Source organism: Natrix helvetica (assembly GCF_964273705.1).
Source record: "Natrix helvetica genome assembly, chromosome: 2".
NCBI lineage: Eukaryota > Metazoa > Chordata > Lepidosauria > Squamata > Natricidae > Natrix > Natrix helvetica.
Genome location: NC_138552.1, coordinates 290,628,862 through 290,645,793, shown reverse-complemented (window position 1 = coordinate 290,645,793; position 16,932 = coordinate 290,628,862). Strand labels below are relative to the sequence as shown.

General features: G+C 47.9%; 1 protein-coding gene across 8 annotated transcripts in view; it reads left to right on the top strand.

The window, feature by feature from the left end:
* The first annotated feature begins 876 nt into the window (after positions 1-876).
* GGNBP2 (gametogenetin binding protein 2) overlaps positions 877-16,932 on the top strand; it is a 77,005-nt gene continuing 60,949 nt past the window's right edge. For 3 of the 8 annotated variants that reach the window (XM_081945419.1, XM_081945417.1, XM_081945418.1), the window contains exon 1: positions 12,496-12,709. In XM_081945419.1, the coding sequence (XP_081801545.1) occupies positions 12,617-12,709 (93 nt within the window). In that variant the 5' untranslated portion in view covers positions 12,496-12,616. The other 5 variants (XM_081945414.1, XM_081945412.1, XM_081945413.1 and 2 more) reach the window with 5 other exon arrangements.

Here is a 16,932-nt window from a genome sequence, read left to right as displayed (position 1 = left end):
TCTCCCCTAGTCCTTCTTTCTATTAAACTAGACATACCCAGTTCCTGCAACCGTTCTTCATATGTTTTAGTCTCCAGTCCCCTAATCATCTTTGTTGCTCTTCTCTGCACTCTTTCTAGAGTCTCCACATCTTTTTTACATTGTGGTGACCAGAACTGAATGCCGTATTCCAAGTGTGGCCTTACCAAGGCATTATAAAGTGGTATTAACACTTCACGTGATCTTGATTCTATCCCTCTGTTGATGCAGCCTAGAACTGTGTTGGCTTTTTTGGCAGCTGCTGCACACGGCTGCCTCCTATTTAAATGGTTGTCCACTAGGACTCCAAGATCCCTTTCACAGTTACTACTATTGAGGAAGGTACCACCTATACTGTACCTGTGCATTTCGTTTTTCTTGCCTAAATGTAGAACCTTACTCTTTTCACCATTGAATTTCATTTTGTTAGATAGTGCGAAGCCAGCCCGTTTCGGATCTACACGAACTCACTCTCCCCTCAGGGAAAGCGCGAGACCGACGCCGCGTCATCTCCACCTTTTCCCGCTCGAACTATTTCTCGAGGCGGAGGGAACGGCTTACTGAGCATGCGCAAAACCTCAGCGTCCCATTCGCCGCGCCGGCGGCAGGGCCTATTTGTGACAAGTTTCCAAGAAAGAAAGAAAGAGGCGGGGAATGGGCTTGGGAGTTCACGTCGGCGTTCTTTCTCGCGCATGCGCAGAAGGCCGCAAGCCGGAGCCTCTTTCCGGCCTTACCTATATAAAGGAAACGCTCCTCCCACCCTCCTTTCTTCGATTTGAGCCCCGCGGCGGAAAAGGCGAAGGGGAAGGCCGAGGAAGGGGCGGGCCACGCAAGGGTCATTTACATAAAAAAAGAAGGGGCGGAGCTTGTGGCAAAGGTGACAGCTTGAGCCGAGACACGCCCTGAAAGAGCAGTTAGTCGTCCGGGGGGGTGGGGATTGAAAGAGGCCCGGGTTTGGGAGGCCGGGAGGCGGAGCCCGGCAAGCGGTTGGTCGGGGCGGTGGGTGGGGGAAGGCGGGAGGTCTGCCTTCTCCGTCTCTCGCGAGAGGGGGGGGGCAGGAGGGGCGGAGCCAAAGCCGGACGAGGAGGCTCCATGCTGCCCTCCTGAAAAGGGGAGGGAGGGGGATGGGAAGAGAGAGAGGCCAAAACACACAAAAAATCGCCCGTTTCGGCGCTTCGAGGTGTGGCAGTTTCCCCTCCTGCAGCTTCGGTCGCTTCAGCCAATAGGAGAGCCGGGCTGGGGGGAAAAGGAAGGTAAATTTAAATAGAGGTGGAGCCTGTCGGAGCAGTAAGTGGGGGGGGGGGGGAAGAGGAGCAAGGGCGAAGGTTATCCTTTGACCTACTCATTGCCTTAATTAATTTATTTTTATTCCATGTATTTATATCCTGGGGAGGGGGAGGGAAATTCCTGGTCCTAACCTGCTTCCTTTCCAAATGCATAAAGAATATCCCCACCTCCCTGAAGAAGGAGGTGAAGTGGAAACCAATTTTCCCATTAAAAAAGCAATTTCCCCCTTTCCCCCCCATTATTTGAGGATTCCCTGGGAAACCACCACCACCACCCCCGTGCAAAATCTGCAATGCCAAAAGCAATTTCCCCCTAAAAGAGCCATTTCCCTCTCTTTCCTCCCCATTATTTGAGGGTTCCCTGGGAAAATTCCCCCTAGCAAAATCTGCAATTGCCCAAAGCAATTTCCCTCTAAAAAAGCAACTTCCACCCCCTTTCCCCCCATTATTTGAGGATTCCCTGGGAAAATTCCCCCTTGCAAAATCTGGAATGCCAAAGGGGTGTGTGTGCAAAACATGCAAAGGAAATCAAAAGGAGACAGGTAACAGGCTGCTAATTTGTTTTATTTTATTTATTTAGTTTGTCGCTCCCGTACAAGATAACAGGAATAAGAATAAACATGAATAAGGACACAGGAAATGGGGACAAGGAATGGGGACAAGTAGGACAGGGCACGTTAGGCACCCTGGTGCGCTTATGCACGCCAGGACTTTTTCCTTTAAATTGAAACAAGCTGTTGTTGGTTTTGTTGCCCCCTTCAACGTATTGGATGAGTGGGTAGTGTGTAGGTGTACAGGGTAAGCTTAAAACACGATTGCTGGCAGACAGAGCCCTTGATTTCGGTTTGCTAAAATGCAAGTTGATCTGCGTGCAATTCCAGGTTGCTTAGTTCTAGAAGACAGAACATGTTTTCTCATAGGTGATTTTTCAAGCTGTTATCAGGTTTGGCTTTCTGGGTCTTGCTGTAATTTCAGAGAATCTTTAGTTCGGTAGCGTGGAGTTTGGTGTCTTTATTTGGTGTCCTACTTGTATCTCTGCACAGCAAACGTTATTGTTTTGCTAGAAAAAGTGACCTTCCTCTCCGTCGCCTCGTTTGCAATTAGTTGGCAGGCATGCTAAAGCAGGGGTCTCCAACTTTACGCCTGGAGGACTTCAACTCCCAGAATTCCCCAGCCAACTGGCTGGGGAATTCTGGGAGTTGAAGTCCTCCAGGCTTAAAGTTGCCAAGATTGGAGATCTCTGCGCTAAAGAGTTGCGGGTGGCCCATCACCGGAAGGTTTCAAAAATAGACTGGACCACCCTTTGACCAAGGATGGTATAAAAGTCTCCTGCTTTGAGAAAGGGGCTGGACTAGAAGACCTCCGATGTGTCTTCCAGCCCTATGATTCTGTGTTCTATGTTGTAAACAGTAAAATTTGGGGTTGTGGTGTGAAGTTGTTTCGGCTTAGCCTGTTGTGTGAACTCAACCGACGTGTGATCTTGAATAAGGTAAACTCAACCCTGGCACAAATCTGTGGTACAGGTAGTCCTCGACTTACGGCCACAATTGAGCCCAACATTTCTGTTGTTAAGTGAGAAAATGTGTTACGTTTTGTGGCTTTTCTTGCCACATTTGTTAAGTGAATCATTGCTGTTGTTCAGTTAGCAACCCGGTTGTTAAGTCAATCTGGCTTCCCCATTGACTTTGCTTGCCGGACGATCTCAAGAGAAGATCACATGATTGTTGGACATGCCATAAATAGGAACCAGTTGTCCAACATCTGCCTGTAAATCACATGGCCATAGGGATGCTGAAACGATCATAAGTGTTCATAAAATGTTCATTGTTGTAGTTAGTTGCGAAGTCGTGTCCGACCCATCGCAACCTTGGACAATGGACCATGTTCCTCCAGGCCTTCCTGTCCTCTACCATCTTCTGGAGTCCATTTAAGCTCACGCCGACTGCTTCAGTGACTCCATGCAGCCACCTCCTTCTCTGCCGTCCCCTTCTTCTTTTGCCCTCCATCTTTCCCAGCATGAGGCTCTTCTCCAGTGAGTCCTTCCTTCTCATTAGGTGGCCAAAGTATTTGAGTTTCACCTTCAGGATCTGGCCTTCTAAAGAGCAGTCAGGGTGGATCTCCTCTAGGACTGACCGGTTGGATCACCTTGCAGTCCAAGGGACTTGCAAGAGTCTTCTCCAGCACCAGAGTTCAAAGGCCTCCATTCTTTGGCCCTCAGCCTTTCTTATGATCCAACCTTCACAGCCATCCATTGCAACTGGGAAAACCACACCTTTAACTATATGCACTTTGTTACTTAACTACATATGTGTCAGTAGTGTGTGGGTGTGTGCTGGTCAGAATGTCATTAAAAACCCCAGGACATGCGACCATCGCGGCCCCATGGACCACGTTCCTCCAGCCTTCCTGTCCTCTACCATCCTCTGGAGTCCATTTAAGCTCACTCCTTCTGCTTCGGTGACTCCATGCAGCCACCTCATTCTCTGCCGTCCCCTTCTTCTTCTTTTGCCCTTCATCGTTCCCAGCATGAGGCTCTTCTCCAGGGAGTCCTTCCTTCTCATTAGGTGGCCAAAGTATGTGAGTTTCATCTCAAAACGTGACAAAACGGGATCCATCAGTGTTGGGTTTCCATTTTTTTTTACTATCAGTTCGCTTGTGCGCTCTCGCGCAACGCTTCTGCACATGCGCAGAAGCATCCGGGTGGGTGGGTGGGGCCTACCGCCACCGCCACTACCGGTTCGCCCGATCCAGGCCGAACCAGCAGAAATCCACCTCTACAACCCACACCGGTATCTTTGCCATGAAAACTCCATGAGAATGTTCATAAGTCTATCCTCCGCCCCCCCCTCCCCGGTGCCGCTGTAACTTTGAACAATCACTAAACGAATTGTTATAAGACGAGGACTTCCTTGCGTGTTATATGGTGCGGTTGTCTTTTGGTGTCTTCGGATCTGTGTTGTCTCCTGGCGATTGCCTGGGCAAGTCCGTGCAGTTTTCTTGGCAGGGTTTCTCAACTGTGGCTTGCCACGGTCGCCTTCCTACAACCGAGAGTGACTGGCCCAAGGTAAACTAGCTGGTTTTATGCCTCAGGCAGGACTAGAACTCAGCTTTCCAGTTTTTCGCCCGGTTGCCTTAACCACTAGACCAGACTGGCTCTCCTCATATATACCTCTAGGTGCCCAAAATATTTGCACGTGCATCATAAAATATGTGGTAGGCCCTGAGTTGTAGGTAAGGATTTGCGGGTATGGTTGTGAATATGCATTTCAGGACTATGCTAGCAAAGATTCAGCAGGAGTGTGGTAGTATCTGTCCTGGCTGACCCATTAGATTCAAAGGCATATTTACTCGATGGTGAGTAAAGGGCTACATCAATAGTAATAAATTAAGCTTTCGTGCGCTGCATCTTGCTTTGTCGGCTACACAGTTGAGCGGCAGCTCGCGAAAGCTTATATCTTGGAATACTTCTTTATTTAGCGTATGGCATATAATACAAGAGGGACGTGATGGCTCAGTGGCTGTGACACTGAGCTTGTCGATCAGAAAGGTCGGCGGTATAGCGGTTCGGATCCCTAGTATCGGGGGGGCATCTGCGGTGGCGTAAGGCCAAGGCAGTGAAAACGGGCTCCCAAGCTCCCGTTTTCAGTTGCGATGGCCTCCTGCAACCCTCTGCCAGCAAAAATGGAGCTCAGAAGGGCCACTTGCAGCCCACACGAGCTCCGTTTTTGGCTGTGATGGCCTTCTGCAACCCTTTCTTAGTGAAAACGGAGCTCCCTTTTTGCTGGCAGAGGCGCTGCGGGCTAATCCTTCGCTGTTTCCAGAGTGGCCCTGTGGGCCACATCCAGGCGTGAAATCCAGCAGGTTTTCACAGGTTCTGGAGAATGGGTAGGTGAAATTTTGAGTAGTTTGGAGAACCGGCAAATACCACCTCTGACTGGCCCCAGAGTGGGGTGGGAATGGAGATTTTGCAGTATCCTTCCTCTGGAGTGGGGAGGGAATGGAGATTTTGCAGTATCCTTCCCCTGGAGTGGGGAGGGAATGGAGATTTTGCAGTATCCTTTCCCTGAAGTGTGGAGGGAATTGAGATTTTGCAGTATCCTTCCCCCTCGAGTGGGGAGGGAACGGAGATTTTGCAGTATCCATCCTCTGGAGTGGGGTGGGAATGGAGATTCTGCAGTATCCTTCCCCTGGAGTGGGGTGGGAATGGAGATTTTGCAGTATCCTTCCCCTGGAGTGGGGTGGGAATGGAGATTTTGCAATATCCTTCCCCTGGAGTGAGGTGGGAATGGAGATTTTGCAGTATCCTTCCCCTGGAGAGGGGAGGGAATGGAGATTTTGCAGTATCCTTCCCCTGGAATGCGGAGGGAATGGAGATTTTGCAGTATCCTTCCCCTGGAGTGTGGAGAGAATGGAGATTTTGCAGTATCCTTCCCTGGAGTGGGGTGGAATGGGGATTTTGCAGTATCCTTCCCTGGAGTGGGGAGGGAATGGAGATTTTGCAGTATCCTTCCCCTGGAATGCGGAGGGAATGGAGATTTTGCAGTATCCTTCCCCTGGAGTGTGGAGAGAATGGAGATTTTACAGTATCCTTCCACTGGAGTGGGGAGGGAATGGGGATTTTGCAGTATCCTTCCCTGGAGTGGGGTGGGAATGGAGATTTTGCAGTATCCTTCCCCTGGAGTGTGGAGGGAATGGAGATTTTGCAGTATCCTTTCCCTGGAGTGTGGAGGGAATGGAGATTTTGCAGCATCCTTCCCCTGCCACGCCCACCAAGCCACGCCCACAAAACTGGTAGTATAAAATTTTGAATTTCACCACTGGTCAGATCTAAGTACCCCAGGGGCTGGATCTGGTCCCCGGGCCTTGAGTTTGACACCTCTAGTCTAGGCCATCTAACTAACTATTGAAGCCCAACATTAAAAAAAAAAAAAACAGATATTGGACCGGTATATGCTCTCAGCTTACAACCAGTCATGATGTGATCTACAGTTTGACGTCGGATCCCACAATCATACCTAGGGTAGGATACTATGCCCCATTTATACAGAATGTCTCGGCAGATACTATGTGTGGTGCTCTTGTGTGGTAGTTCAAGGCCTGGCACGTTTGTATGAAATCATTTATATGTTCCTATAACTCAGGGGTCCCCAAACTTGGCAACTTTATTCTGGGAGTTGAAGTGCACAAGTCTTAACGTTGCCAAGTTTGAAGATCTCTGCTATAGCTGGACATTTTAGTGACCCGTTTGACTGTCCCTTGGGAACCGATTTATAAGTTGTTGGTCAGATGTTGTGTAAATGCCTGTGGGGATTTCCTGGATTTGAGTCTTCCGGCTGATAAATGAGGAAGGTCACAGCACTTTGAGAAATAGTAAGTTCTACGTTGCATTTCAAAGAGAAGCTAGAACTAAGGAGAAATTTCCTGACGCAACAATTAAATCAGTGGAATGATTTGCCTCCAGAAGTTGTGAATGCCCCAGCACTGGAAGTTTTTAAGAAGAGATTGGACAACCATTTTTCTGAAGTGGTAGAGGATTGCCTGAGCAGGGGGTTGGACTAGAAGATCTCCAAGGTCCCTTTGAATTCTGTTAATCAAGTAAAGAAGCAAGCTAGAACTAAGGAGAAATTTCCTGACGGAACAATTAAATCCGTGGAACTACTTGCCTCTAAAAGTTGTAGATGCTACAACACTGGAAGTTTTTAAGAAGAGATTGGACAACTGTTTGTCTGAAGTGGTATAGGGTTTCCAGCCTGAGAAGGGGGTTGGACTAGAAGACCTCCAAGGTCCCTCTATTATTCTGCTTAAAAAGATGTTACTGGACTAATTTTTTTGGGGGGGGCAAGGCTGCATTATTGCATGTGCTGCATATATGGTGAGATACATTTATTTCTTTCGGAGAAGTAGAAATGGAAAAAGGGAAAATTGGAGTGAGCTTAAAACTGGATGACTCTGGTAAAGAGAATTGTAATCTGTGAGTGTGTAAAGAAGATACCGGGGTTATTTTGAACGCCATGAATGGTGATTTAAGTTTTTGGTTTTTTATTCTTTGAAGTAAAGCCCAGAGATAAGATCTTTGTTATGAATAAATTATGTTGAGATTTAAGGCCGGCTTAAAATTTAGGTCCCCTTCCCCTCACAAAGATGTCGCCGCTTATATGTGTCTAATGGATGGGTGGGGGCAGTGATATATTTTAGTAACTGAATTTTGTTGACTTTCTGAGTGGGTACGCTGCCTCAACCTATAACAGTGATGGCGAACCTATGGCACGCGTGCCACAAGTGGCAACCGGAGCCATTTGTCAGGGCACGCAAGGCGCTGCCCTGTCAGCTGGCCAGCGCGCATGCGCACACTGGCCAGCTGAGTTCACCTTTTTAAAAGCTATTTTTCGCCTTCCCCAGGCTCCAGAGGCTTTATAGGAGCCTGGGGAGGGCGAAAAGAGCCTCCCGCCCCCCCCGGAGGCTTCAGGGACCGTCCCTGAAGCCTTCGGAACACTTAAAACCACCCTCCGAGCAACCCGGAAGTCACTTCCGGTTTGCTCGGAGGGTGGTTTTAAGCATTCCGAAGGCTTCAGGGAAGCCTCTGGACGGTCCCTGAAGCCTCCGGAGGGCCTCCGGGGAGTCGGGGGAGGCTCTTTTCGCCCTCCCCAGGCTCCTATAAAGCCCCTGGAGCCTGGGGAGGGCGAAAAAAGCATGTAAAAATGGGGGGGGGTTGCGCGTTGTGCGCTCATGCACACTGGGGGGGGTCGCGCGTTGCCTTATGGGTGCGGCACGCCCGCACTCAACCCCCCTGCGCTCCCCCCACTTGTGGCACGCGAGCCAAAACAGGTTCGCCATCACTGACCTATAAGATGGGTTTAGGCAATATATTAAGTTCAAACTGAACACTAAGAAAGCTTAGCCTGCTACAGGAGAATATTTGTAGCTCAGGGTTGACATGAGGGGTTTCTGAGCTTGGTTGTTTTCTTGCAGACGTTAGATGACCCAACTAGGTAACATCATCAGGGCTAGAATGGAGTTGAGACTGCAGACAGGAGGAGGAGGAGGAGAAGGAGCAGGAAGGATTATGGGGTCCTTGGTGCTCTCTGAGCTTGGCTGTTTCCTTGCAGACATTTCAGCTGGATAACATCATCAGTGCTAATCAATTGGTCATCATTGAATAGCACTGATGATGTTACCTAGTGTGGTCATGAAACGTCTGCTAGGAAACAGCCAAGCTCAGAGAGCACCAAGGACCCCTCCAAGCAACAGGCTGTTGTATATGAAGCATCGTTAATAGGCTTGGTTGTGTATGTTGTTCCTTGGAAAATCCCCAGTTTTGTTGTGTTTTAACAGCAGCACCACGGCGTCCAGCTCCCGTGTGTTTTTAACTGCCAAATGTTGTTTTTTTTAAAAAAATTGTATTTCGGTTGCGACTATGATTCAGAGAGAATCATACACGCGTGAGAAAACATTGACACAATGCAGGCACCTCTGTCTTTCCCTAATCTCTAGTTCTGAGCGGCCGGATTGAGATGCAACACAATTGACACCCCCCCCCCCCCCCAACATTGTGAATTAGTTTGCTTTTCAATTCGGCTAGACCAGTGTTTCTCAAACTTGGCGACTTTAAGTCCTGTGGACTTCAACTCCCAGAATCCCCCAGCCAGCATAGCTGGCTGGGGAATTCTGGGAGTTGAAGTCCACAGGACTTAAAGTCGCCAAGTTTGAGAAACACTGGGCTAGACTGATGGTGGACACCTTGGGGTTCGGATTAGTTAAATCGTTCTGAAATCAGTGCTGTTATCCCCATAAAATCTTCCAGGGATGAATGAACAGGTGTCGTTGTTAGTTGCGAAGTTGTGTCCGACCCATCGCGACCCCATGGACAACATTCCTCCAGGCCTTCCTGTCCTCTACCATCCTCTGGAGTCCATTTAAGCTCACGCCTGCTGCTTCGGTGACTCCATCCAGCCACCTCCTCCTCTGCCGTCCCCTCCTTCTTCTTTTGCTCTCCATCTTTCCCAGCATGAGGTTCTTCTCCAGGGAGTCCTTCTTCCTTCTCATTAGGTGGCCAAAGTCTTTGAGTTTCCCCTTCAGGATCCGGCCTTCTAAAGAGCAGTCAGGGTGGATCTCCTCTAGGACTGACCGGTTGGATGGCTTTGCAGTCCAAGGGACTCGCAGGCGTCTTCTCCAGCACCAGAGTTCAAAGGCCTCCGTTCCTGAATTGAAAACCCCATGGACAATAATGTACAGGTAGTCCTTGACTTATAACAGTCCATTTAGTGACAATGGCACTGAAAAAAGTGTCTTAAGACCGCTTTTTCATAGTTACCACCTTTACAGCATCCCCAGGGTGGCGTGATCAAAATTCAGATGCTTGGCAACTGCTTCATACTTATGACCTTTGCTTTGTCTCAAGTGGATCACCTTTTGAGACCTTCTGATAAGCAAAGTCAGTGGGGAAGTTGGATTCGCTTAACCTGGTTACTAGGGTGGCTCAGCGGCTAAGACGCTGAGCTTGTCGATCAGAAAGGTCGGCAGTTCGGCAGTTCGAATCCCTAGTGCCGCATAACAGAGTGAGCTCCCGTTACTTGTCCCAGCTTCTGCCAACCTAGCAGTTCGAAAGCACGTAAAAATGCAAGTAGAAAAATAGGAGCCACCTTTGGTGGGAAGGCAACAGAGTTCCGTGTGCCTTCGGTGTTGAATCATGCCAGCCACTTGACAACGGAGACGTCTTCGGACAGCGCTGGCTCTTCAGCTTTGAAATGGAGATGAGCACCGCCCCCTAGAGTCGGGAACGACTGGCACATATATGCGAGGGGAACCTTTATCTTTTAACCTGGTTACTAACTTATCAACTGCAGTGATTCACTTAATAACCGTGGCAAGAAAAGTCGTAAAAAGGGGGCAAATCTCCCTTAATCAGTGTCTTGCTTAACAACAGAAATGTTGGACTCAGTTGTGGTCGTAAGAGAAAGAACTGCCTGCATTGATCTGTACTGAAATTTCAGGTGCCTGCTTACTTTTTTCTTTTCTTTTGTTGTGGGCCTGTGGGAAAGAATCCGTGCAAATTCACACACCCGCAATCAAACCTCGAGTGCTTTTACTTAGCATGGGTGTGTTCCAGCCGGTCGTTGTGACCTACATTTTCTGGACTCCACTCCTTCCTCCTTAGAACAGCTTTAAGGTGCATGTGTTCAGACACCTCACAACTCCAGGAGCCATAAGATGGTTCTGTGTTTCTCATTCTTGAGACAGAATCACAGGTCAGAATCACAGATGGAAGGGACCTTGGAGGTCTTCTAGTCCAACCCCCTGCCTAGGCAGGAAACCCTATACCGTTTCAGACAAATGGCTATCCAACATCTTCTTAAAGACTTCCAGTGTTGGGGCATTCACAACTTCTGGAGGCAACTTCTGTTCCACTGATTCATTGTTCTGTCAGGAAGTTTCTCCTCAGTTCTAGGTTTGCTTCTTTCCCTGATTAGTTTCCTCCCATTGCTTCTTCTCTTGCCTTCGGGTGCTTTGGAGAATAGCTTGACTCCCTCCTCTTGGTGGCAGCCCCTCAAATACTGGAAAACAGCCATCATGTCCCCCTCCCCCCAGTCCTTCATTTCTCTGGCAAAGGGAATAAATCAAGAATATATGTTTTGGAGGGTATAATAAGGGCACAATTGGAATATATTGTATATCAAAGAAATATAAGGGGGAGAGGGGAAAAGGTCTCCAGGGGGTGAGAGGTGCACTCTAATATGTGTTTTTTTCTTTTTCTTTTGTCTTTTTTTTTTGTATTCAGTTGTATATGTACTGTTTGTATTATTTGTGTTTAAAACAAACCCCTCGTCCTTCATTTCTCTAGACTAGCTATACCCAATGTCCCTTTCTCTTCCATTCCCCCAGGTTTCTTTAATGAAAAGAAGGACTATCAATCAGAATAGAGCTGGAGGGGACCTTGGAGGTCTTCTAGTCTAACCCCCTGCTCAAGCAGGAGACCCTACACCACTTCAGACAAATGCTTATCCAATCTCTTCTTAAAAACCTCCAGTGATGAAAAAGCATCCACAACTTCTGGAGGCAAGCAGTTCCACTGATTAATTGTCCTCACTGTTAGGAAGTTTCTCCTTAAATCCAGATTGCTTCTCTCCTTCATTAGTTTCCCTCCATTATTCCTTGTCTTGCCCTCAGGTGCTTTGGAAAATAAATTGACCCCCTCCTCTCAAATACTGGATTACTGCTTTCATGTCCCCCTTAGTCTTTTTTTCCTCTGGACTAGCCCAGCCCAAAACCTCCAACCGCCCTTCATATGTCTATGGAAATATGTCACCCAGGCCATGATCGTCCCAAAGTTGCTCTTTAAAAAGCTTTCTGGTTTTTCTTTGAAGCTGTTTGAGAATAGCTTGACCCCCTCCTCTTTGTGGCGGCTCCTCAAATACTGGAAGACTGCGCTCACGTCAGTCCCCAGTCCTTCTTTTCTCTAGACTGGCCATAACGAATTCCTGCAACCGTTGCTTTCATATCTTCTCAAACCAGGGCAGTAAGCCCTGAAAGCAACTTGGCTTCTGGCTCAAAAAAATAAAAATAAAATAATAAAATAAAATAAATAAAATAAAATATAAAATAAAATAAAATAATAAATAAAATAATAAAATAATAAATAAAATAAAATAAAATAATAAAATAAAATAAAATAATAAAAATAAAATAAAATAAAATAAATAAAATAAATAAAAATAAAAAAATAAAAATAAAATGAAAATAAAATAAATAAAAATAAAAAATAATAAAATAAAAATAAAAATAATAAAATAATATAATAAAATAATATAATAAAATAAATAATAAAATAATATAAAATAAAATAATAAAATAATATAAAATAATATAATAAAATAATAAAAATGAATAAAATAATAAAAATGAATAAAATAAATAAAAATAAAAATCCACAGGTAAACACTCAAGGGGCAATAAGGCCAGGTGTATCCCTAACTGTGGAGAATTAACCAGAGGAACAGATTGCCTACAGATGTTGTAGGTGCTTCATCCCTGGAGGTTTTTAAGAAGAGACTGGACAGTCGGTCGTCCGAAATGCTATAAGGTTCTCCTGCTTGAGCAGGGGGTTGGACTAGAAGACCTCCAAGGTCCCTTCCAGCGCCTCTTCTATTCTCCTCCCACTTCCCTCTTGTGTCGAATCTTCCTCCCAGGTAACGGGAGTTGACTTTCCCCTCTGCTGGTGAAAGTGTGGCTGAGGAAGTGAAGCCTTTATTTACTTGCCCTGGGGTTTGGCTGCTTTTCAGGCTTTGGAAGGAAGAGGCAGAGCAACGGCAACAGAGATGGCGCGGCTGGTGGCAGTTTGCAGAGACAGCGAGGAGGAATTCCTCTTCGAGAGGCTGCAGATCCCCCTTTACATCGATGACACCCTGACGGTAAGCGAGTCGCGGGGCCACTTTCGGCTCCACTTGCAATGGAGGGGGTTGCAACACAACGCCACACAAATGGGTGTTTTGCAATTCCCCTAGGCAAGCCGTTCCCCCCCCCCCCCGTCCTCCTCCATTCCTTGCAATGCTCTGGGAAGGCCCCGCCTCGCAGCCCTCCCTTTGCAGGAATTGGTACACTTGGGTTGCCTCCAACGTCCGTCGTCATGTGTGCTTCTGCCCTTAACCCGCGTCTGGGAGAGACACACGCGTGCACACACACACACACACACACACACACAGAGACCCAGACACACGGGCAACACACATGCCCTTGCTCGGGAGGCCTAAACCTGAAGAGCCGAAGCCATTTTGGAACCGGAGTGTCTATCGGCCCTTTGGAGGCCTTGGGCGGCTTTGTGGGGTGGGGTGGGATGGGGGCGCGGGGGGCGGCGGTGGGATAACTCTCTGATGGGGGGGTCTCTACCCACCCACCCACCCCGTTTCCCAGATTCTGGAGGGTGAACTTTGGTGGCTTTTTTTGCACACCTGTCCGGGTTTTGCACGCTTCGTTTTGAGGATGTGCATTTTATTTTATTTTTCTTTTAAACAAGGAAAGGAGGAAGGAAGGAAGGAAGGGGGATTAGGGGGTGGCACGATGGGCGTGCTTATGTTATTTGCTTGCAGTTCGGTGTGGATTTTTTTGTTTTTTGTTTGTTTTTGCAAGGTAGAGATTTGCAAGGCAGGAAAGATCCCAATTCCCAGGGGAACCAAGTGGGGGAATTTCTTCCTAACTTTGAAGGTGATATCCCCCAAAATATTTCAGAATTTTACTTGTGGATTTTTTTTTAACTTTCTCCACTCATTTAATACTCTTCCAATCTATTCACCTTCCTTCCTTCCTTCCTTCCCTCCTTCCTTCCTCCCTCCCTTCTTTTCCTTTCTTCCCTCCCTCCCCTCTTTCTTTCTCTTCCTCCCTCCCTCCTTTTCCTTTCTTCCCTCCCCTCTTTCTTTCTCTTCCTTCCTTTGTCCCGCCCTCCTTCTCCTTTCTTCCTTCCTCCCATCCTCCCATCCTCCCATTTCTTTTCCTTCTCTCCCTCCCCCTTTCTTTTCCTTCCTCCCTCCCGCTTCCTTTCTCTTCCTTCCTTTCCTCCTCCCTCTCCTTTCTTCCCTCCCTACTCCCACCCTCCCCCTGCCTTTTCCTTCTTTCCTCCTTCTTTCTTCCCTCCCTTCCCCATTCCCCTTCTTTCCTTCCTTCCCTTCCTCCTCCCTTCTCCTTCCTCCCCTCCCCCCACCCTCCCTTTTCCTCCCTCCCTCCCCCCGCTTCAGGCCTGCATTCTTTTTAACTCTCTTACCCAGGCCCTGATCCACGGCTTCAATACAATACAATACAATACAATACAATAGTAGAGTTGGAAGGGACCTTGGAGGTCTTCTAGTCCAACCCCCTGCCTAGGCAGGAAATCCTATACCGTTTCAGACAAATAGCTTCCAACTCCATCTTAAATTGCTTGCTTGTTATTTTGGGGTAGCTTCTCCAACCTCTACTTGGAGATAAGGCCATTGGATCAGGCTGGCAGAAGGAGGGCCTGGTATCATCTGTCTAAATCGGGTGATTTAATGGGTAGAATGAGAAGCCCCCCGTTTTCCTATTGTTCTGTATGTTCCGGTCATTCGTCCTTGGCTTACGACTGCAATTAGGATCAGAATTTCCATTTCCTAAGCAAGGCAGTTAAGTGACTCGCGCCGGATTTCAATGCCTTTTTTTTTTTAACCACGGTCGACAAGGGAATCAGTACAGTCGTTAAGTGAACCATGAGGTCATTGAGCGAATCCTGCTTCCGTGGACTTTGTCACATGACCCTGGGATGCTGCAACCGTCGTAAATACACGCTGGTTGGTAAGCGTTTGAGTTTTGGTCCTGTGAGCCTAGGGATGCTTGGACCATAGTTCTTGTATGTCCGGTGTCAACTCAAGGTGCGCGGGCCTCATCTGGCCCGCGGGGTGCTTAGATCTGGCCAGTGGTGCAATTCAGCCGGTTCTATCTGGTTTGGGCGAACTGGTGGCGGCGGGAGGCTCCGCCCACCCACCCGGACATGATCGCGTCCCGTTTTTGACGCTCTGCGCATGCGCGGAGGTGGTGTGTGCAAGTGAAGCATGCGCGCGCGAGCTCACAGTTGATAACCGCTAGCAAAGGTAAGTTGATTTCACCCCTGGATCTGGCCCGCAGTCCCTCTGCCAGCGGAAACAGCAGATCGGAAGCCCATTTTCACTGGCAGAGTGCTCGGGCCACCCCAGGTGCCCCCGACAGGAACGACGTCGAGCTGGCCATGCCCACCCTGGCCACGCCCACCCAGCCCCCAAGGTTAAGCACCACCCTGACGCAGCCCTCGGTGTAACGGAGTTTGACACCCCTGTTCTATGGGCAAGGACTGGTTTGTTAGTCCCTTTCTTTTTTAAGTGTCATGGTTCATCTTGGAACCGTCACTCAATAAATGGTTGGAAGTCAAGGACAACGGCGCTCGGGAGTGCGAATTCCATCTGCTACATTGAGTGACGGGAATAATGGACCTGTTGGCTTGGAGATCAACAGCTTGGGGAAAGCCTGGCAAAGAGTTTGGACTTTAGAACGGACGATTCTCCCTCTGACGTCAGTTTCGCAATGAGAGACATTTCTGGATCGTCGGTCCAGATGGTTGGGTGCCTCCCACACCATGTGTGCAGGTGGTCCTTCACTTAAGACCACGAGAGAGCCCCAGATTTCTGCCGCTGAGCGAGACAGTGGTGAAGCGAGTTGTGCCCCATTTTGCCAGCTTTCCTGCCGCCGTTGTTAAGGGAATCACGGAAATTGTTAAGCTAGTCCCACGGTTGTTAAGGCTCCCCCACTGGCTTTGCTTGTCAGAAGGTCGCGAATGCTGATCGCGTGACTCTGGGACACTGCCACCGTCATAAATATGAGTCAGTTGCCACCGTCATAAATATGAGTCAGTTGCCAAGCGTCTGAATTTTGATCACATGACCGTGGGGATGCTGCAACCATTGTAAGTGTGGAAAATGGTCATAGGTCAGTTTTGTCGGTGCCGTTGTAACTTTGAACGGTCACTAAATGAACTGTTGTAAGTGAAGGACTACCTGTCCACAGTTCCTGACTTGCTTGGAAAAATTAAATACCCAATACAGGTATTTCTTTGAACTCCTCCCATTGTTTCCCAAGGTTTCCATTGCTAAGTGAGTTTTGCCCCATTTTACCACCTTTCTTGCCACAGATGTGAAGCGAACCATCGCAGTTGTTAAGCGAATCACTCGGTCATTAAGCAAAACAGTCTTCCTCCATTGACTTGGCTTGTTGGAAGCCGGCTGGGAAGGTTACAATGGCGATCACATGACCTCTGGGCAGTGTAACCGTCATAAATACAGGTCCTCGACTTATAACGGTTTGCTTAGTGACTGTATGAAGTTACAACAGCACTGGAAAAAGTGACTTATGATGGTTAGGATATCTCCACGATCGTGTCATCAAAATTCAGATGCTTCGGAACCGACTCGCATATATGACGGTTGCGGTGTCCCATGGACATGCGATCCCGTTTTGCAAACTTTTGACAAGCAAAGTCAATGGAGAAGCCAGATTCACTTAACAACCGTCTTTCAAACTTAACGAACTCCAGTGATTCTCCGCACATCTGAAGAAAGGTCGTAAAACGGGGGAGGGGGGGAGAGAATTCACTTACCAAATATCTCACTTAACCACAGAAATTTTGGCCTCAATTGTGGTCATTATGTCGAGGACTACCTCTATAAGCCAGGTGCCAAGCATGGGGAATGCTGCAACCGTCGTACATGCGAAAAAAAAGATTGTATGTTTTTTCCCCCCAGTGCCTTTGTAACTTAGAACGGTCGCTAAACAAATGGTTGTAAGTCGAGGACTTCCTGTATCGCCAAAGACCAATTTAGCTACTCTGTTGAACTGTGGTTGTTCAATAGGTTGTGACATGATAGCAGTCTTCCGATATCTCAGGGGCTGCCCCAAAGAAGAGGGAGTCAAGCTATTCTCCAAAGCACCTGAGGGCAGGACAAGAAGCAATGGGTGGAAACTAATCAAGGAGAGAGAAGCAACTTAGAACTAACAGTTCTAATTAACCAGTGGAACTACTTGCCTCCAGAAGTTGTGAATGCTCCAACACTGGACGTTTTTAAGAAGATGTCAGATAACCATTTGTCTGAAGTGGTGTAGG